At 41.9% G+C, this 21,890-nt stretch overlaps 1 protein-coding gene and 1 pseudogene across 2 annotated transcripts in view; both read left to right on the forward strand.

The window, feature by feature from the left end:
• Positions 1-21,890, forward strand: part of ACSL3 (acyl-CoA synthetase long chain family member 3) — a 65,620-nt gene that overhangs the window by 42,811 nt on the left and 919 nt on the right. For both annotated transcript variants that reach the window (XM_049106457.1, XM_049106458.1), the window contains 12 exons: positions 2,343-2,520; positions 3,706-3,815; positions 4,697-4,835; positions 7,234-7,384; positions 8,578-8,701; positions 8,915-8,986; positions 10,502-10,641; positions 11,951-12,123; positions 13,923-13,997; positions 15,062-15,253; positions 16,380-16,494; positions 17,974-18,131. In XM_049106457.1, coding sequence (XP_048962414.1) covers positions 2,343-2,520; positions 3,706-3,815; positions 4,697-4,835; positions 7,234-7,384; positions 8,578-8,701; positions 8,915-8,986; positions 10,502-10,641; positions 11,951-12,123; positions 13,923-13,997; positions 15,062-15,253; positions 16,380-16,494; positions 17,974-18,131 — 1,627 coding nt within the window. The remainder of the gene's footprint in view (positions 1-2,342; positions 2,521-3,705; positions 3,816-4,696; positions 4,836-7,233; positions 7,385-8,577; positions 8,702-8,914; positions 8,987-10,501; positions 10,642-11,950; positions 12,124-13,922; positions 13,998-15,061; positions 15,254-16,379; positions 16,495-17,973; positions 18,132-21,890) is intronic.
• Positions 4,535-4,647, forward strand: LOC112656841 (U4 spliceosomal RNA; annotated as a pseudogene).

Below are 21,890 nucleotides of genomic sequence, written 5' to 3' on the forward strand. Positions count from 1 at the left end.
CTGGAGGTGGAGGAGGGATGAAGGGGGTGAAGGATATTTGAGTAGAGAGGGTTCAAGTAGCCATTTCAGAGGTGAGGAAATGACTATACCAGGGAATCCTGGTAGGATTGCTGGATGGTGAGATGTATGATCCTGGATAGAATGAGGTTGGGTGTTCTTCAGCAGTATGGACAGGGAATAAATAAATGGGTTTAATCTCATGTTTAAGCTAACCTTGGGGACAGAGTTAGAATTGGAATTTTTTTCAAAATTATGGAGTAGGTGGAGGCCTTTAATCTTTACGGGAAAGATCATGACTAGGAGATTCAGTGGTTTAAAGAATTAGGTGAAATTCAGTTCAGTTACACTTGAATTAAACTCATGATTTTATTTCCTTGCCACATAGTGGCCCTATCACATGGGTTTAAATACATGGATTATGTAGATAATATCTTTCGGAATATGTACATTTTTGAAACATACAGAGCTCATCATTTAGGTTCTAGAATCTTTTTTTAAAAAAATTTTTTAAAGATCTATCTATCTATTTATTTATTTATTTACTTATTTATGATAGACATAGAGAGAAAGAGAGGCAGAGATGCAGGAGGAGGGAGAAGCAGGCTCCATGCCGGGAACCCGACTCAGGACTCGATCCCGGGACTCCAGGATCGCGCCCTGGGCCAAAGGCAGGCGCCAAACCACTGCGCCACCCAGGGATCCCCTAGGTTCTAGAATCTAAAGAGGTGGCTCATGCTGATCTGTGGAGTGTAAAATTTTTAATAATTGTATTCAGGTCGTGCACATTTGGGCCAAATTCTCGTCTGTCTTCTCACCCCCACAGAGCTCCTTTCGAAGTCATTGGAGCTCCCTGTGCTGAGCGTTTCATGGGGGTGCAGAGTGAGGTGATGGTTGAGGCCACTGAAGTTCAATAAGTCTTTTAAATCGGTTGCTTTAGCCATCGAAGAATTTATTTCCGAAGTCCATTATGGAATAGGACACTAGGGGGCAGCATTTATCCTTTTTTTCCCCCATTTCTATCTTCACCCAATCTCTTATTTCTAGAACACTGAAATGTTGGATGCATTTTTGAAAATGCATGTGGTTAGGTGGTTTTACAGTGTGTGAGACATGAGTGAAACAGTCCTGTTTGGAAACTGCATGTATATATGTGCAATACAAGGAGCTTTTTATCCAATCTGTGTGTAATTGGGGATTTATGGACTAATCTAAGTTGGAGAAAATCCCTAATCAAAAATGTATTAGCTAGTTTTAAAAAAAGTTTATTAGTAATGAGGATGTAATGTTACATTACATCTGATGTAAGCACAAATGAAATACCTTTTTTTTTTTTTTTTTGAGGATTTTATTTATTTATTCATTAGAGACATGCAGAGAGAGGCAGAGACACAGGCAGAGGGAGAAGCAGGCTCCCCGTGGGGAGCCTGATGTGGGACTGGATCCTGGGTCTCCAGGATCATGCCCTGGGCTGAAGGTGGCGCTAAACTGCTGGGCCACTGGGGCTGCCCACAAATGAAATACTTAAAGTCTAGTGGTGCCAGTGGGCATTTAAGGCTTCGACAGAAAGACTTTGATGAATAATAAAACCAGTCCTGGTTTTGTAAGTAGAGACTTGTTTACTTGGCCTATTCAGAGTTAGGTACAGGAGACAGCAATTAAAATTGAACAGCCACGGGGCAGCCCGGGTGGCTCAGCGAGCGGTTTAGAGCTGCCTGCAGCCTGGGGTGTGATCCTGGAGACCTGGGATCGAGTCCCACGTCGGGCTCCCTGCATGGAGCCTGCTTCTCCCTCTGCCTGTCTCTCTCTCTCTCTCTCTCTCTCTCTCTGAATAAATAAATAAAATCTTTTTAAAAAATTGAACAGCCATAAATATGTATTTTCTTGGGTCTGGCCAATTTATTTGTAAATCATATGGTACCATTTGGTATTGAAATCTGGGAATTCGTTAAGTAGAGGGAAAGTAAATTTTTGATATCATTAGTACTGCATACTAGGCTAAATTTTAAGCTAATTTTAAGTGACTGATGTGTAAACGAATTATCAATATATGATCTTGTGACAAAAAAAGGTGACCTTTAAAATCCTGTGAAATTCTGAAGATTTTTGAAAATAACCTCCCATTACAATTAAGGATTTAGCATATAATTTGTCATAGAAAATATCACAAAATAGCTAATTTTCAAAATAGATTTTTTTTAAGCTCGAAATTTACTTTCTAGCTTTTTGTTAGGAAAAAATATTAAATTACATGGAAACCTAACTACTTTGTCAAATTGGGACAAATGTTGGCTTCTTTCTATAGAATAATATTAAAAGGTATTTGTATGTTTTTTGTTTATCAGGTTATTCTTGGAAACTATAATTGGCTCTCCTATGAAGATGTCTTCGTTAGAGCTTTTAATTTTGGAAATGGCTTACAGATGTTGGGTCAGAAACCAAAGACCAACATCGCCATCTTCTGTGAAACCAGGGCCGAATGGATGATTGCTGCGCAGGCGTGCTTTATGTATAATTTTCAGCGTACGTAGGTTTTCTGGTCTTCGGTGTGGGAGAGGGGATGCTGTTTATCATGAATATTTCACTCTTTAGAAATTAAGTTCTGAAGTTAAATGTCACCTTGCATCTAATCAGGAGATAATTCTGTTACAACTTAGAGTTCTGCAAGTTGTGCGGTTGGTATCGGAGGGGGCCTGGAACCTCTTAGTAGGGGCCTTGAGGCCTTGCTAACTAGGCCTGCACCTGTGAGTCATTGTTGCCCTGCTGGTTCGCTCAGGAATCCTCTTGTGACGTTAGTGTCACTTTGTCTGCCACTTCCATCAGTAACAGCAGTTGAGCTCTAAAACTGCAATACTCGGAGCCATAAGCCGGGTTGTGGCAGTCCTGATGCCCCAGTCTGTGAGGGAGTTCTGGAAGCTTAGTTCACAGATCTTGGTGCCAAAATGTGACATTAGGTACAGAGGTTGTCTGAGCCTTTCAGATGGTTAAGAGATGCTTTTACCAGATCTCTTACTGTAAATGCCTCCTGGTTTTAAATTGCACCCCCCCCCCCCCCCCCCCCCCCCCCGTAGATTTGGGCTTATGCTGCTTTGGGGAAGCTTTAAAAGAATTGCCATCTCTTAAAGTCACTTTAAGTCTAATTTCTGTGGGTTAGGCAGCAAGCAAGTAAAAGAGTAAAAGTCCACAATTATTATTACATTTCAACATTGCTAAGAATTTTTCCTTTAGGTTTCTACTTTGGAATAAGCTGTAGTGCCACTTGTTATTTTCTTAACATAAAAAACGTTAAGCCTGATATTCAATGTGATAATCAGTGCATTATCTGTTACGTATTTTTCATATTTTAGTACCAAATATTTAATAACTATGGCTTTGACACTGTAGGAATGAGAAATAATTCCTTGCCTTGTGACATCCCAGAGTAGTAACATCTGCCAGTGAAACAAAACTTAAAAAAGAAAAAAAAATATTTTTTGAGTATTGGCAATCTTGGGGGACATTAAGGAAAGGGTTGAGTGAGTGGGCGTATTTATTAGCATATAGAAATTATTTAGAAAATCAAGAAGAGGTACATAATAAACTATGGGTCTGACAGTTTAGAGTTCAGTATTATCCCCTTAGAATTCATGACTGCTTTCAGAGACTTGATTTGCATTTAGTGCATCCTGAAATGTTCAGATATTTGACTTGCCCTCCTTTTCCCTTTAGTTGTTACGTTGTACGCTACTCTAGGAGGTCCAGCTATTGTTCATGGATTAAATGAAACAGAGGTGACCAACATCATTACCAGTAAAGAACTCTTGCAAACAAAGTTGAAGGTGAGGACTATGGTTATTTTATAACTGTCCAGTACTCTAGAATACTCTAGACTTTTCAGTGTCATGAGCTCTAATATTGATACTTTTATGATCTTTAAAATCCTGAATATCTTTGTAAACTTTTAGGAATATCCTATTTTCTTCCTTTCCTTTAGAAAAGAAAAATATTTGGTATATATTTGTGTATTAGCGCAGAGAGTTACAGATTATTAACGTGGTATGCCCGTGTCTAAGGTGAAGGAATTCCCTTTTCTTGTGCTCATTTGTTTTCTAGTCTATTTTCACTAAATTTATAATTTTGAAGGGTTGTTTCTAAAGTGGTGATTCATTTATTTTGTTTCTGAAGCAGAGTCATTATGAGTTTTTAGAATTTTTTACAGGGAAAAAAAGACTTTATGAAACTGTAGGAGAAGGAGGTTTTGAAAGTCTCTAGACGACTTCCCGTAAAAACAGTAATATCTGCTGGGTTTTTTATACCCACATTTATAAGTGAATTCCTTCCACTTCACCTCATGTCTTTAGGAGCCTCTTAAAAACCTGCAGAACTTGTGGCTAATCTGTAGTTCAGGCACCCTGATAATATGCCTGTTGTGTAAGGAAGGGACACTGTGGATTAGGATTTTACCAAAGAGCAGTGTACAGACAGTGAATCTAATGCTATAAAATAGCAATTTAAATTTCAGAGTAGTATTTCTCCTTCTGAAAGAAGTATTCTTCTTAGCTTTGCGCAGTGGCAGTATCGTAGCCAATGAGGTTTATCCGAGGCGCGATTATTGCTAATTGAAAACTTTTCCCAATACCCCGCCGTGACGACTTGAAAGAAGTGTTCTTCATACCAGTGCACCTCCTCATGAACATAACGAGTGCTCGTGTTTTTCCAGGATATCGTTTCTTTAGTCCCACGCCTGCGGCACATCATCACCGTGGACGGTAAGCCACCAACGTGGTCTGAGTTCCCCAAGGGCGTCATTGTGCACACGATGGCTGCGGTGCAGGCTCTGGGAGCCAAGGCGAGCACAGGTACGCCGTATGGCCGTTCTGCAGCGACCGTGTTCTCTAGACGTGTTGCAGATCCTGAACTTAGACCAGGGACAGACCCATTTTCTAGACCATTGCTTTGGGAAGTAAGGTCACTCCAGGTATACTTTCATACATGCCCTTTTAAGAAGGGTTTAAGGAAGAACACAAATACTAATTTGTTAATGTTCTAAAAGTAGCAGTTACGTGAAATGAATTTCAAATACCTTTTACTCTATACAGGTTTCCTGTTTCTCTTTTGTGACAGCTTTTGGTGGTTTAAAGTCAGTTGTATAAATAATACCATTAAACTAGTGCTCCGTGAGTTCTCTGTGAGTAGGAACAGATAGCCGGAGCGGCTAAACCTAGATCCCCTCCTTCACTCCCTGATCCAACTCTGCCTTTTCCAGAGGGAGCATCATCTTGTTCTCCAACTGAAGGGTTTTTGCCTAAGTAGGCATGGTGACCCCAAAGCTCCTCCTCTCAAAGAAGTGTCAGAAAATGTTAGAAAGTGTGCAGATATTTAGGAATATCCCAAGAGCTGCTAGGATGCTAGGACTGTATTTCCTTTGTAGCTGGAAACTCAGTGTTTGATTAGATGTAAGCACTCAGCTTGGGAATGGGAATGGGGTTCTGCTGAATAAAATGCTGGGCATATGGAATTTTAAGTGCTGGGGAGACCCTCACATGTGGATATTTAGAGGGGCGTAGCACATACTGTGGAGTTAAGTTTGCAGTTTCGAGATTGAGAAGCCAGAAGTTAGGTTTTAAGTATAACCGTGGAAGGAGGTGAGGTCACCCACAGAATGTGGTGCCTCCAAGAGTAACGGAGGGTGGGTCAGAGAGGAAGGAGGGAGGCCCCTCAGTGAGGCAGGAGTCGGCAGCAAGAGCAGGTGCCCTGGAGGAGTCGGTGAGGCAGGGATTGCAGGAGGCCCACCTTAGAGCAGCTTCTAGGGGGCGGTGGAGAGTGGTGCCTTGGGACGAGGGACTGAATGCTAGGCTAGGAGGACAGGACGGGAATGGAGACCATTGTCATGAAATACATCTGCGCATATAGGAAGGGAAGCTCAGCACGTTTAAAATGGTTTCCCCCCACTTCTTTAGGAAGTCCACACTTTGGAGAAGTCCCAGATTAATTCGGGCGGTGCCCTCCCTGACCACACTTCTGCCTTCCTGCTGGGTCATCTGTAGGACGTTGGGTGCCACGCTTAGGCTTGTGCAAACGGAGGACATTGTCCTCTAATCCAGCGTTCAGATGGTAGCCAAGTCAGCTTCACTACTGGGAGGCAGAGAACTTTTTTTTAAGCAAATGTCTTAGGTACCTGGCCCAACCATGCTTACTTCATAGTTGGATCACTAGGATAGCCTTTTGTCTCCCCACCGCCTTTCTGCCCTTTCTCAAGTCGGGCAGCCACGTAGCAGCCAGAGTGACCCTTGTCGCTGGTGACGACAAGCCCCTGTTCCAAACAACATTGTGTCTGGGGGGCTCAGGCGGTGAAATGTCTGCCTTCTGCTCAGGCCATGATCTCAGGGTCCTGGGATTGAGCCCCACATCAGGCTCTCTGCTCCACGGGGAGCCTGCTTCTCCCTCTCCCTCTGCTGCTTCCCCTGCTCATGCTCTTGCTCTCTCTCAAATAAATAAAATCTTAAAACAAAACACGTTGCTTTCTATCCCAGAGTGAAATCCAAAGTCCTTAGCATGGCCTTGAAGACTTAGCATGATATGGTCCTGGCTGCTACTTTCCCTTTTGCTCATTGGTCTTAACCTGCCAGTCATGTGGCTACGTCAGGGCCTTTGCTCTTGCTTATTTCCTACTACTTGAAACAGTGTCCTAAATCCAGGGTTTCCATGGCTCTCTTCCTCACAGTGTCCATGTCTTTATAAAATACCAACATGCCAGGAAAGTGTTTCTTGACCCTTTCCATCTAAATGGCTCCTACTATCATCTCACCTTGTGTTGCTTGATTTTTCACCCTAGTTCTTTTTTTTTTTTTAATGCTGTAATTTTTTTTTAATGCTGTAATTTTTTTTTAAGATTTTATTTATTCATAGAGATAGAGAGAGAGGCAGAGACACAGGCAGAGGGAGAAGCAGTATCATACAGAGAGCCTGATGTGGGACTCGATCCAGGGTCTCCAAGATCACACCTTGGGCTGCAGGCGGCGCTAAACCGCTGCGCCACCGGGGCTGCCCCACCCTAGTTCATATTACATTATAGGTTTATGGTTTATCTCAGTAGAACATATGTCCCATAAGTGCAAGGACTTGGTCTGTTTTGTTGACCTCTGAATGAATACAACTAGTAGTTGTTGAATTATCAAATATGATTATTAAAAAAATTTATGATATGACTAAATTTCTCAGAAGTATGTGTGTGTGTTTTTTTTTTCTCCAATGCAGAAAACAAACCTCAGAGCAAACCAATGCCCTTAGATATTGCAGTTATCATGTATACGAGTGGGTCCACAGGACTTCCAAAGGGAGTCATGATCTCCCACAGTAACATCATTGCTGGTATAACCGGGATGGCAGAAAGGATTCCAGGACTGGGGTATGTCACCTGGCAAATGCCTGTGAAGTAGTCCCTTAGATGCTGGTTGTTACATTGACGTTTGTGCCACTTAGTAGTGTATGGCTAAATTGTCTTTCTGCCTGTTTACAGTAGGCCTTTCCTTCAAAAAAAAGGGAGGGGGGGGGACTTTAAAATACAAAACAGTTGCAAGGTTTAAAACAGTTTTATGTAGCGTTGTCAATATTTATGTTTTACTCTAAAAGTATAAATTTTAACTGACCTAAATCCCTTAAACTATTTAATCCCTTAAACTACAAACTATTGGTAGTATTGCTGCTGTAGTCATTCTTATACCTAAACATGGTATAATTCAGGTGAACAAATAGCTTCATATATTCCAGTATTTATTGACCTTTATTCAGTCTCTAATTTTCTTTTAAGACCAGCAGTAACAGGGCAGGGTGGGTGTACTGTGGGAAGGGGACTAAAAAGGAAACCAAATGAGAAGGTGAGGGGGTGTAGAGGGGTCGCTACCTCAGTGGATGGTCTGGTGCGGTGGTACTGGTTGGGTATTCTTGATTCCCTTATGCACAGAAATTACACTCCCAGGTTACTGTGGCATTGAATTTAGGGATGGAGAGAAATTTCTCTTATGAATGGATAACTTCCGGGAAAAGTTAAAAGCAGTAGTTTCCTGGGTCAGTCTTAGTTTGCCTTTCCTGTGGGGGCGGGGGGCAGTTCTTAAAGTACACACACACACACACACTTTCCTGCATACAGAATAGTTTATTTCTAAGTGACTTTCAAAACTGGAATCTCTTGTAAAATTCCTGCCCAGCAGTTGTGGATTCTATTCTAAGTCGTGGAACTTTCTGTTTGGGAGCCCACCAGCTTTAAGGATCATTTCCTCTTTGGATGATTTCCTCTGTCCTTCAAAAGAAGTCATCTTGTTTGGCCCTTCAGCCCCCATCCCTCTGCTTTAGCACGTTGCTCCTGCAGCGCTCAGGGAGCCAGCCGCTTCCTCCGTGGCCGCCTCCTGGGTTTGAGGTTGAGCTGTCGTTCTTCTCACCACCCCCACATACCCCCCCAACACACACACACACGCCTCCAGTGTCTGCCTGTCTCCCGTACCTGCACACACGGGTGCTCTCACATGGGCGGGCTCGCTTTGCAGTCACTTCCAACAGAGATGACATCTGACGGTTACTCTTTTATATCTCCTTTTCTTTTAGGGAGGGAGATGTCTACATTGGCTATCTGCCTCTGGCCCATGTTTTAGAATTAAGTGCTGAGCTTGTCTGTCTTTCTCACGGATGCCGCATTGGCTACTCTTCACCACAGACTTTAGCAGATCAGGTAAGTTCAACGTTTGTGACTTCAGATACTAAAAAAAAATTATAATTTTTAAACACATTTACATTTAAGGATGACAATTACTCATTTTAAAGTTAATTGCTTGCCTTTTAATACATAAATTGATGAATTTATAATATATATTTTTGGCCTAAGAATTCCACCAAATTTCTAAAATAAGGATCATTTTATATAGATCACTTTTTCTCTCTCTAGTCTTCAAAAATAAAAAAAGGAAGCAAAGGGGATACAACTATGTTGAAACCAACACTGATGGCAGCTGTTCCGGTAAGAATTGACCATTAGTTAATGTTGAGTACTAAAGAAGTGTCGTCTGCTACAGAATATAAATGCTAGTTGATAAGGCAGTTTACGTAGGTTTTATTCCTTATTGATTATCTATATTATGCTCTATGAGATTTATTGTCTTTTTTTCCAAGCTTTTTTTTTTTAATTTAACTAAATATTTAAGTTAGTTTCAGTGTCTCTATGATATTATCAGCTCCTTTCCCTAAATGGCTTCTTATTCAGATCATTTTTATGATACATTTGCTGTTAGTAGAAACTTGAAGCCCAGCAGGAGATGGGGGGAGGTTTGATATCACTTCCTCCTCGTCTAAGCAAATTGTGTAATTACCTCCCAAGTCCCCAGGAATGTCTGGCCTCGTCCAAAAGAAGGGACAGAGAAGTTGGTGCAACTTGAAATGACCTGAGCAGCACCATGCACCTAACATACCAGGCATTGGGGGATGGGGGTGGGGGTACTGGGAATAAGATGAGTAGAAACAGGACAGTAACGGTTTTCTGTCTCTTTCATATAAGTTTTATTTGGCTTCTGATATTGTTTGAAAGTGTTGGGAATTATTACCAGATACCTGGGTACTCTTATCCAAGCAAAGTTATAAAGTTATTTAGTTACTCCAAATATATAAATGACCAGTAGTTTGATAGTTTCTATAGGTGTATGGTTTCCTTAGTGTAGTATTTTTTATTCTTTAGTTCTGTAAACTTTTAGTTCGTGTAAAATGAAATACAGTTTAAAATTGGAAGGGATCCCTGGGTGGCTCAGCGGCTTGGTGCCTGCCTCCGGCCCAGGGTGTGATCCTGGAGTCTTGGAATTGAGTTCCGCATTGGGCTCCTTGCATGGAGCCTGCTTCTCCCTCTGCCTGTGTCCCTGCCTCTCTCTTGATCTGTGTGTGTGTGTGTGCGCGCGCACCTGTCTCTCATGAATAAATGAATAAAATCTTTAAAATCAGAGAGGAAAAACTAATTTTAAGCCATTAAAGTAGACTTTATAGTAATAGGCCTAGCAAGCAAAATGCAGTGCAAACAAGGAAAACTTCGTGCGTGCTGCAGCATTAAAAGACAACCAACCAAACAGAATAACCCTGTATCCTTTTGTAACAAAGAATGTGGTTCTCTCTATTTTTATAAGGTTAGAATTTTACAAACCATTTCATATAGTCATTCATTTGTGTGTAGTGAGCTTACTTTTTCCAAAATAAATAAACAAGCAAAAGCAATATAAAGAATCAATGATATTATTACTGCCCAAAGGTTTTTATCCCCCTCCCCTCCCACAACTCCTAGGCATTTAGGTACATTTGTGCTGTGAAAAGTTATTTCTTCAGAAAACTCATTTTTAAACTAGCTGTGGCTCTATTTTAAAAGTTTGTTCCTGATAAAAACTATATATTTTAAAATGTGTCTATACTGATAGAAGTATTTATCTGGTGTTAAGGTAAAATATGTAAGGCAGCTGATAGCATTATTGGCTGTATTAACTCATTTTTATATATCTAGGAAATCATGGATCGGATCTACAAAAATGTCATGAATAAAGTGAATGAAATGAGTAGTTTCCAACGCAATCTGTTTGTTCTGGCCTATAATTACAAAATGGAACAGATTTCAAGAGGGCATGGTACTCCACTGTGTGACAGGTAAGTTCCCTTCTCTTTGGGGACTTAAATCTTTGTTCATATCCCAGTTAATTGAGATAGTTAGAAGAAATAAAATGGTTTAAAAAAGTCAAAGGGATTCTAAAAATCCATCTTGCATAAGAATATATGAACAATTAAAAAGATTGCAGTGTTATTTGAAAAAATGTTTCACTTACAATTTTACTGTATTTAATAGTGCGTGTTTATTTTCTATGGGACACGTGTGTGATTTTAGTTATTTTGACAAATAGTTTCTCTTTACTTTTAAATTTATTTCAATATGAATATAAAATGGCAGGCAAATATGAGTAAATGTTTTGTGTTTAAAGTGTTAAATGATGGATTTTACCACAGACCTGTTTTTTGTTTTTGTAGTGCTAATAGAGTAAGTAGATTTAATTATAAAATAGTTTAGAAGTTAGAAAACAAAGTATGACATTTAATTTGTTTTTTGGGAAATATTAATAAGGCTTTCAGATGCTCCACATTATTTGAAACTTTTTAATATATTTTTTCTGCCTCATTTTAATTAAATTCTTAGTGAGATATGAACTACTTTGTAAAGCCTGTTAACATTTTTTTTAATAAAACATTTTAATTAGATGTTTGAATTTTTTTTTTTTTAATTTAGCAGACATTTTAAAACACTTCAGAACCCAGGGAAATTTTAAAAAGAGATTGCACAAATAGGTACACATTTCTTTAAAAAAAAAATTTGTTTGAGAGAGCCAGTGCACAAGCAGTGTACAAGAGAATGAGAATCTCAAGCAAACTCTACCCTGAGCATAGAGCCAGACACGGGGCCGATCCATGGCCCCATGACTCTGAGATCATGACCTGAGCCCATGACCTGAACTGAAACCAAGAGTCAGACACTTACCTGCCTCAGCCCCCAGGTGCTGCAGTTATGTACACATTTCTAATGAAACAAGCCAAAGAAAAAAATAATTTGCTTTTAGTGCTAAATTTTATAAAGATGCGGCAGGATTATTCAATATTAATATGTATAATATATAATATAAAACTAATTACTCTGCCTATAAACATGGTTTGCCATTATTATACTAAATTAAACATGACAATTTTGAATTCAAATATTACTTGAATTTGTTCTTGAAAATCATACGTCCTTTACTTGGTCAAACTTAACAAAAATTAAGATTTAAGTAGGTCAGAGAATCTCTTGATTTGGTGTGTGGCCTAACTCAAAATCTCACATATCAAAATTGGGAGATTAGTCTGAATGATTTGGAAAATCCCATTTAGCTTTAAAAATGTGTGATTCTGATTCTTTTTTTTTTTTTTTAAGGTTTATTTTCCGAAAAGTTCGAGGCTTGTTAGGTGGAAACATTCGGCTTTTGTTGTGTGGAGGTGCTCCACTTTCTGCAACCACACAGCGATTCATGAACATCTGTTTTTGTTGTCCCGTTGGTCAGGGATATGGACTCACCGAGTCCTGTGGTGCGGGCACAATTACAGAAGGTTGGTGTTACCCATAAAGTGGTGTGTGCAACGGAGGCTGCGGTGCAACTAGGGCAGTTTTTGGTGTGGGTTGTTTTCTGCAGTAGGGAGGGCAAGAGTGGTTAAGGTGTTTGTGTAGCAGAATAATGATAAGTTCTAAGTACTGTGATTATTGATAAAGTATTTAGAATGTATTGGGTACATCGAATAGTCAATAAGTAAAGGAGTCTTTCATGTCAGATTACGATATGTCATATTAAAAGCTACTTAGCATCTGAAAAGAAGTTTTAGTAACAAGCATTGGCTGTATTGTATACATTTATTTTCTTACATCAGTTATTTCCCTTTGTGAAGAAAATTAGTATGTTTTGTACTGTTTAGGTATGTGTATTAAAGCTCAAACTCTGAAGTGGTTTATGGGGGTGGTCAGTGTAAGTGAGAGAGAACCCAGATTCAATATTAGAGAATATAATTTTAGGGTCCACTACCCAGGTGGTTTCCAGCTGAATCCCAAAGTGCCTTTTGCTCCCTTTATGGAGAAAAGTTCAATTTTGCTTATCAGTACTAGGAAAAGTACTGTATTTTCTAGATCCTGATAAATACTAAACCTCTTAACTGGTTACTTTCCCCCATTTACCTTGAGTGTTTCTGTGTGTCATTCTTCTGTCAGGTTTACCTTGAATTCTCTATTTTCCTGTTTTCAGTATTTTGGAAGCTACTTGTGAGTCTTGTCTTACAGGAAATAAGCAATCTTTTTTTTTTTTTTTTTTTTAAGATTTTGTTTATTAGGGGGATAGAGAGAGAGAGAGAGAGAGGGAGAGAGAGAATGAGTAGGGGGAGGGGCAGAGGAGAAGCAGGTTCCCCTGCGGAGCAGGGATCCCGATGTGGGGCTCCATCCCAGGATCATGACCTGAGCTGAACACGGACACTTAACGGATTGAGCCACCCAGGTGCCCATAAGCAAGCAATCTGAAATATGTGCGTCTGTGTGGTGGTTCTTTTCTTCTGAGGATCCTTATAGTTTCTGTTCTTATGATTCATATTGAATGTGATTAATCACTTAAAGTTTATGTTGGAAATAAAACAACCTATAAATCATTAAATATCAGCCTTTTATTTCTGATCTTTGAAGAGGAAACATAATGCAGTTGTAATTCACAATAGAGGTGTATGCTTTTCCCAGATCCTCGAAAGTTAATCTTCGTCTCCAGCCTAGTCTTCTGAACTCTTGCGCAGGAGTTTAAATAGCGCGATAGCATAAGCTGGTGTCAGGGAGGCTTTTGAGGCCTCACTTAGAAAAACCGATATATGGGAGAAGATGGGCGAGGTTATTTGTACTGCAAAACCCTCAGGCCTAACGAGAGTGGAGTAGGTGTAACCCGTTGTGATCCATCGTCCTTTAAGATAGGGGCTCCAGACTCAGGAACCAGGCAGCTCCTTGGGTGAGTGAAGGGGGCCCTGAGGTGAGGAGGTAGATGATGGGTGTGAGGAGGGGGCCTGGGGAACCGGAGGGGCAAGGCCCATCCTGCGGGGCCTGCGTTGTGGCTGTGCTGGAAATGCAGGCCCCGTGGTTCCTGGAGAGTCCACACTGCTCTGTGAAATGTCTTGATCTTTAAATGTCACTAACTGATTCAGAATAAAAAAAACAGAACTCCGTGTGGGCCACACAGCTCTTGGTTCACCAGTTTGTGACTCCTGCCTTTAAAGATTCTCTGGGGTTGTCAGATCTTTGGGATAAATCATCATTTTTGGTAATTTAGAAAAATGAAGCTGTTGATTCACCGCTGTAATCAAATACTTTTTTTCCATTTGCATCTTAGTATGGGACTACAATACTGGCAGAGTGGGAGCACCATTAGTTTGCTGTGAAATCAAATTGAAGAACTGGGAGGAAGGTAATAACCTATTTTAACCACAGAGCATTAATCTGTATAACATTAAACCCTGAAATTACAATTGTGTTTCATTTTCTTCCTTATTTTAGAATATAGAATCACCTGCAAGAGCTTGTTTTTGTTTATAATAGAACTGTTTTGTCTAGAACAATATGAATCTATTTATTTCACTTGTTTAAAGGATGATTTTGAAGAATTATAGTTGTTTTTATTTTGCTTATTTTATTACATGAATGCAAGTAAGAATTATGGCAAAAACTTGAGAAATCTGCTAAATGAATAAAGTGAGTAAATTAGGAATGATCATAAGTTTATTTTGTAGAAGCAGAAATCATAAAATGTAATATGTGAGACTGGAGATTTTTACTATTTTTTCTTTTTTCTTTCCCTGGTGGCTTCAATCTAGATTGGTCAAAAGGAAATTTTTACTATAATTTCATAAAAATCCGTTCTGCCATTTAAATACTAGTCATTTTTTAAAAAATTTCATTTGATACTACCAGTGTATATACATTATCAATGATTGGTTGGATGCACTTTTCTTTTACTCAGTGAAGATTCTGTGGGTTCGATGCCATTTTTCAGTTCTCTTTTAGCAGAATTAGTGAAAATGTTCAACAGATTTAAACTTGAAATCATTGTGAAATTATCTGTAAGACATAAATCTTAAACATAGTGTACTTTCAGTTTACAGAGATGTTTTATTGAATACGTGATTTAATACTTTTATCACTTATGTAAGAATCTCTACAGAATCCCTAAGGAATTTACCTGTGTAATATATGTGATTATTTTATACCACAGATGTCGGATTTTTTTAGTGTAATTTTTACTAGGAATTCTATTTTAAAAGCATAAGTGCTTATGGTTAAGCAACTGAAATTGTGCGCCTAGTTTTATGTTAGTGAGTATTGTTCATTCCTACTGTCTGCCTAATTTCCTTTGGGAAACTCTGATTGGATTAAAATCAGGTGTTGTCCCTATTTAGAAACTCAGTTTCAAATTTCACATGTATATAGGAATAAAAATACTGACTTAACTCTAAATTATTTGGTGTTTGTTAGGTGGATACTTTAATACCGATAAACCACACCCTAGGGGTGAAATTCTTATTGGTGGCCAAAACGTGACAATAGGATACTACAAAAATGAAGCAAAAACAAAAGCTGATTTCTTTGAAGATGAAAATGGACAGAGGTGGCTCTGTACTGGAGATATTGGGGAGTTTGACCCTGATGGTTGTTTAAAGATTATCGGTGAGCCATCTAATGTTTTATTTTTCCTGACAGTAGATGTTTGTGAGATAGTTTTACAAAGGAGATGTTTCTGCAGTGTTGGCACGGTCCGTTGTAGCATCCCTGGAATATAGTATTTCATAATCGAGACTGCAGAAGTTTTACAGCTTGACATTTGAGGGGGGGTCCCAAAATCTGTTGAATAGCAGTGGTATCTTTAAATTACTAGATAACCGTCAAAGAGTCAAATTTTTAGGAAGGAATATTTATTTTTGCGTGCTCTTTGCTATCTAGAGGTCCTTGGACAGGGCTCCCTCCTGTGAGGATGAGGCGGCCCTGGCAGGCTGAGGACTGCGACCCACCGGGCAAAAAAAAATAGCTCCCTGCCTTCCCTGCTACATTCCATTTCTCAGCGATCAGTGTTCTGTCCTGGAAACCTGGGAGGAGGGGAGACCTTCAGTTGGCTCCCCGAATCTTAGCGGTGCTCCTGATTGAGCGTGTGACACATGCCCCGAGGCCGTTCTGTTCTTTCTGTCGCCCTCTGACCGGGCTCATCGGTCAGGCCCGCACCTCCTGTCACCCTGTTGCAGGCATTGCTCTCTGTCGATGTGCAGGGCTGGGCTGCTGAAGGTCCCGGGGGCTCAGTGCGGTCTCGTCCGTCCCCCGTCACCCCCCCCCCCCCCCATATGTCCGCCCTCCACCCTCACCCAGAGCGAGGCTACCGCCCACCTTCCCTCAACACTCCCCGGGCCTCCTCCCCAAATCCACAGCTGGCAGGCGCGGCCGCTCACGTCCCCATGGTTGGGGAGGTGATGCACGTCCCCAGAGGAGTGACTGCCCCCTTCGCCGCTCATTCGCCGCCTTCCTGGTGTTCTGTGCAGCAGGAACCGGCGTTCGGCGGGACGTGCCTAAAGCCCTTACAACCACCCCTCTTGGTCGGGGTCCCTCTACCAGAGGCTAATTTTCTTTTCTGAAGGAATTGATGTAATTGTACAAAAAATCGGGCCTGATTTTACGGTCTTTAAATTTTGGCGTAATTATTACAGTAAACGTCCCCGCCAGCGCAGTCTGTAGGGAGTGGCCAGTGTTCGTATGCGTGACGGTGGCGCTGAGCTCGCGTGTCCCCTCCCGGCCTCTGTTCTGACAGATCGGAAGAAGGACCTCGTGAAGCTCCAGGCCGGGGAGTATGTTTCTCTCGGGAAGGTCGAGGCGGCTTTGAAGAATCTCTCCCTCGTAGATAACATCTGTGCTTACGCAAACAGGTAAGTGCGGCTCTCTTAGCTTTACTGCGCCCGTTGCGGCATCGGCTCTCCTTCCTGGGGGTCTTCCCCGCGAGGTCCCACCGAGCCGTCCTCCTCCTTACCTGTCGTCCCTGGGACCGGCGCCTTCTGAGGAGCGCCAGTGACAGTCCCGGATGCTGTCCTTGCCCCCTCCTCGGTGTCCTGTGTGTGTGTGTGGGGGGGGTGGCGGGGGGTCGAGCCGTCCTGCTGCCTCGGTACCCCCAGCCACCCGCCCCTCTGCACGGGAAGCGCCCCAGAAGCAGTCAGCACTGGGGAGGGGAGAAGGAAGTTGGGGGGCTCAGCACTCCGCCCTGCTCTAGGCTGGGCCAGGCCTGAGGCTCCGCCCTGAGTTAGGGCAAGCTGGGCTCCACACACAGCGTCCCTAGTCCGCAGTGATACGAAGGCAGCTGGGACGGAGACTTTAAAGTTAAAAATCCCAGAAATGTGCCCTTGGACGTGTGTTTGGAATTTACATGGACACTCTGATGGCACGTGCACAGCTGTGTGATCCGTAAGACTCTTCTCCAGGGGCAGTGGTCAGATGCTTCGTGGCCAGCTGAGGATCCTCACCGCACCAGTTGACGCGGCAATTATTAGGAAAAGATAAAATCTGGTACCAAAAGAACCAATTTAGAAACAGACTCTAAAGATTGACTCTATTGAATTATAAATTATTCTGTCCTTTAAGTAACAATGAGATCTTTTCTTCAGGGATGCTACAGTTCTGGATTTTACTCGCGTGATGTTAACCAGACGGCTCTTCTTCTCTGCTGCCGCTTGCTATTACTGCCATCCGCAGGCAGACCTAAAGTTACTCTAGCAACAGTTTTCATGATAAACAAAAAAATTAAATATAGCCACATTCCTTTGCTGCCAAATATCTATACGTATAATTTCTTTTTTTAAATTTTGATGTTTAAGTATATTTTTAAAAATATTTAAGAGCGAGAGAGTGCATGAGCCGGGGGGGTGGGGGCAGAGGGAGGGGGAGAGAGAATCCCAGGTCCACTCTGCGCGGAGTGTGGAGCCTGACTTGGGGCTCGAGCTCACAACCTGAGCTGAAATTGGGAGTCGGGTGCTTCACCGATGAGCCCCCAGGCACCCCAGATACAATTTCTAATTTACATTAGTTTTTAATTTTGTTTAACCTGACGTGAATTACTGATTTTCTTAAAGGTTGAATTTTCTAAGTGTGATTTTTTAAAAGAAATGTGTATGGACCTATTTCTAACAGTTACACATAGTTGAGATTTGTCAGTAAATATCAGATTAAGGCTTATTTAGCAGGGGACGTGCTATGAATTGGACTGAGAAGTGGCTGTCGGGCGGGCGAGCTAACTCTGCTGGTGCCAAATGTGTGTCACGCGTGTGGTTTAAGGCAGTCGAGTATTGATTACGACGCCGTCCATGTGCCCGTGTGCCGTTTAGCTCCTTAGCCGAGTGGTCCCTTATGTATTTCAGTTACCATTCTTACGTCATCGGGTTCATTGTGCCAAATCAAAAGGAACTAACGGAACTCGCTCGAAAGAAAGGACTTCAGGGGACCTGGGAGGAGTTGTGTAACAGCTGTGAAATGGAGAACGAGGTACTCAAAGTGCTTTCTGAAGCTGCTATTTCAGGTGAGTGTGACACAGATCTGAAGGCTGAGGCAGGAGGGATGTCCATGTTCACTCCCGTTGCTGTCGCAAGCCTTAGGTGACATCATTCCCTGCTCAGGAACCAACTGTATTTTCCTACCATTAGATAGAAGAGCAGGCTTCTGGGCACGTCCAGGGTCCTCCCCAGACTCGCCCACCTTGTGCTCCCGAGACAGATGTGCACCAGTCAGAGTGTCCTTGACCCTGCAGCTCCTGGCTTCGGGGTTGGCCCTTTCTCTCCTTTCCACAGCTGGAGCTTGGCCGTCCCAGCCCACCCTGCACTGTCTAGGACTCTGTTCTGCATTTTCTATACTGTCAGCGTCCTGGTAGTTGCTTGTACAGATGTGTCCTGTATCCCCTTTTTGCGTGTGTGTTGGGGGCTGCAGTGAGACGAAGACCTTTGGGGACTTAGTGGATCGTGCTGCCATGAGCACTGATACGCAAGGGTTTGTGTGGACATACTCGTTTCTCCCGGTCGGTGCTGATGCGGGGATTGTTAGGCCTGGGTCAACTTTGTGTTAAACCTTTTGAGAAAGTACCAGACAATTTTCCAGAATTTTTTTTCCAAATATTTTCCAAACTATTTTCTAAAACGGTGGCATCATTTTACCATTTCCACTGTGTTGATTCCTGTTTCCCCATGTCCTCGCAACACTTGTTACTGTGCATCCTTTTCAGTCTTTGGAGTCTAGCATCTTAGGGGGTATAAAGTTTGGTATCTCTTGGTTTTGATTTATATTTTATTTTTATTTTTTTTTTATTTTATTTTATTTTTTTTTATTATTTTTTTTTTTTGATTTATATTTTAAAATAGCCTGGTGGCTACTGATGTTGAGCATCCTTTCTTGTATTTATTAGCCACATCTTCTCTAGAGAAATGTCTGTACAGATATTTTGCTCATTTTTTTTAAGATTGTATTTATTTATTCATGAAAGACACAGAGAGAGAGAGAAAAAGAGAAAGAGGCAGAGACACACACAGGCAGAGGGAGAAGCAGGCTCCCTGTGGGAGCCCAGTGCGGGACTTGACCCAGGACCAGTCATGACCTGAGCAGAAGACAGACCCTCAACCACTGAGCCACCCAGGCATCCCTTTGCTCATTTTTAAACGGGATTGCCTTTGTATTACTGAGTTACACAAGTTTCTTAGATATTTTAGACACAAGGGTCTTCCCAGATTTGTGATTTGTAAATATTTTCTCCCATTCTGTGGGTTGCATTATTTTATTTTTGCATTTTTATTTATTTATTTTTTTGATGGTATCCTTCAAAGTACAACAGTTTTGATTTTGAAAAGAATATTTTTTTTCCTTTGTTGCTCATGCTTTTGGTGTCACATCTGAGAAATTACTGCCTAACCTCTCACAAAGACACACCCTGTATTTTATTCTAAGAGTTTTGTAGTTTCAGGTATTACATTCAGGTCCTTGATCCATTTGAGTTCATTTTTATGTGATGTGAAGAAGGGATCCAACTTCATTCTGACACAACATTTACTTTGGGTTTACACCTGAGAAACAGCATTACTAGGTTATATATAGGGAGACTTACTGGGAAGAATTGGTTTATGTGATCTTTGGGGCCAACGAGGCCAAGCTGGGAATTGGTAGGGCAGCCTGTGGAGGGGGTGGACTGGACCCTAAGGCGGCAGGTGCAGGTCCCACCACAGGCAGGATCATTTCTTGCGGGGACACGTCAGCTCTGGCCTTTCCGTTGACCAAACCAGGCCCATAAGGTGTTCTAGGACAGTCTTCCTCACGTCAAGTAAACTGGTTACAGACTTAGTCATATGTACAGAATATCCTCAGAGCTGCACCTTGGATTAGTGTGTCGCTGAACAACTGGGAACTCCAGCCCGCCCGGTTGGTGCATAGAACTGACCTTCCCAGCGCACTGCGCATCCCTTCGGCGGCCGTGTACGGCTCCCTAAAGCATGCCTGATTTCTAGGTCAAGACGGTAACAAGCCTCCTGCCTGCGGCGACACAACTGCCCTGCACGCAGCTGAAAATACATTCATGTTCTCTGCAGAACGGGATGCAGGCCCTTGAGGGATTTTTACTCTTACTCTGGGATATGAAGTTAGCTTATTAATACCTATTAGGATAGATAAGAGAATAAAAAGGAAGAAAATAAAAATACTTGCTTTAACCTCTTTACAAACACAACCAAATAAAAAAGCTCCTCCGATAGAGCCCTCATTCCTCCCGCTGGTCGTGTGGCTGTGCGTGTGTATGTTCTGAGTTCCGGAGGGCTCATCACGCCTGCCACGCTCTTGAGTCCGGTCCTGGAGGGCAGTGCCGAGCGGGCTGAGATTCAGAGCCTCCGACGAGGTCTGCAGGGCGCTCCTTAGTCCCCAGGCTCCTGTGCCCGCTGAGTGTGGGGTCAGGCCCCGCCGCCTTTGCTCACAGTGAATTTCCCGCTCGGGGAGCGCCCCTGAAGGAAGGTTAGTCTTTGAAGAAGAAAACCTTGCTGTATCTGTGTGTTTACAAGTTGGGGTTAATAGATGTGTTGGCGCCCAGGGTACCAGGGCCTTCACTGCAGTGAGCAAGTGTGTAATCATGGCTGGGTGTGCACCCCTTTATCCTCAGACTGCCCACCGCTTGAGAACAGAAACTTGTTCTTGTGTTTTTTAGAGTGTTTAGTAAAGCACTTTACACAGTAATCTTTTTCAATAAATATTTGTCGAGTGAATGCTGGAGAAACCACACCTCCTTCCCCTTCCTGGGTCCACCCCGCACCCCGTCTCCAGCCCTGTGCTGGACAGTCTGCTGGGGCCCGGCAGGGGATTAGGAACAGTGGTGAGCGCACATTCTTTCTTTCTTTTTTTTTTTTTTTAAAGACTTTATTTATTTATTCATAGAGACACACATAGAGAGAGGGAGGCAGAGACACAGGCAGAGGGAGAAACAGGCACCATGCAGAGAAGAGAGCCTGACGTGGGACTTGATCCAGGGTCTCCAGGATCACGCCCTGGGCTGCAGGTGGCGCTAAACCGCTGTGCCATCAGGGCTGCCCCGCACATTCTTTCCTTTAACTTATACGGAATATTCTGGTTCGATGACAAGATTCTATCTATCTATCTATCTATCTATTTATTTATTTATTTATTTATTATTTGATTCTCTTTAAACTTGATTATTTCTTAGTTTCTCAAGTAATCTTGTACTAAACTCCAAACATAGGTGTGTGACATTTCCTTTCCTTAATCGTGGCTCTTAGGCCCTAGGGGTATACAGTTTATAGTTCCGTGTATACGCGGCACCTCCTACACCTACATGCATATAGTTTATCTGTTTTTTTAAAAAAAGAACTTTTTTTTTAAGTCCAATATATTGCAAATATCTTTACACCCTATACGTACCACATAGTTGGAACTCATTTTTAATGGTGGAATTATTTCATCTTCTGCCTATATCATAACCACTCATTGATGGCCATGTTGATTTTTTAAACAAGTATTTTGCTATTATAATTCTCACACATGTCTCTCTCTCTTTCCCTTTTTTTACTTCTAACTTTTGAGGGGTGGGTTATTTATTTATTTAATTTTTTGGGTAAATTTATTTTTTATTGGTGTTCTATTTGCCAATATATAGAATAACACCCAGTGCTCATCCAGCCAAGTGCCCCCCTCAGTGCCCATCACCCAGTCACCCCCACCCCCCGCCCACCTCCCCTTCCCCCGCCCCTGGTTGATTTTCCAGAGTTAGGAGTCTCTCATGTTCTGTCTCCCTTTCTGA

The sequence above is a fragment of the Canis lupus genome, chromosome 37 (assembly GCF_003254725.2).
Source record: "Canis lupus dingo isolate Sandy chromosome 37, ASM325472v2, whole genome shotgun sequence".
Classification (NCBI taxonomy): domain Eukaryota; kingdom Metazoa; phylum Chordata; class Mammalia; order Carnivora; family Canidae; genus Canis; species Canis lupus.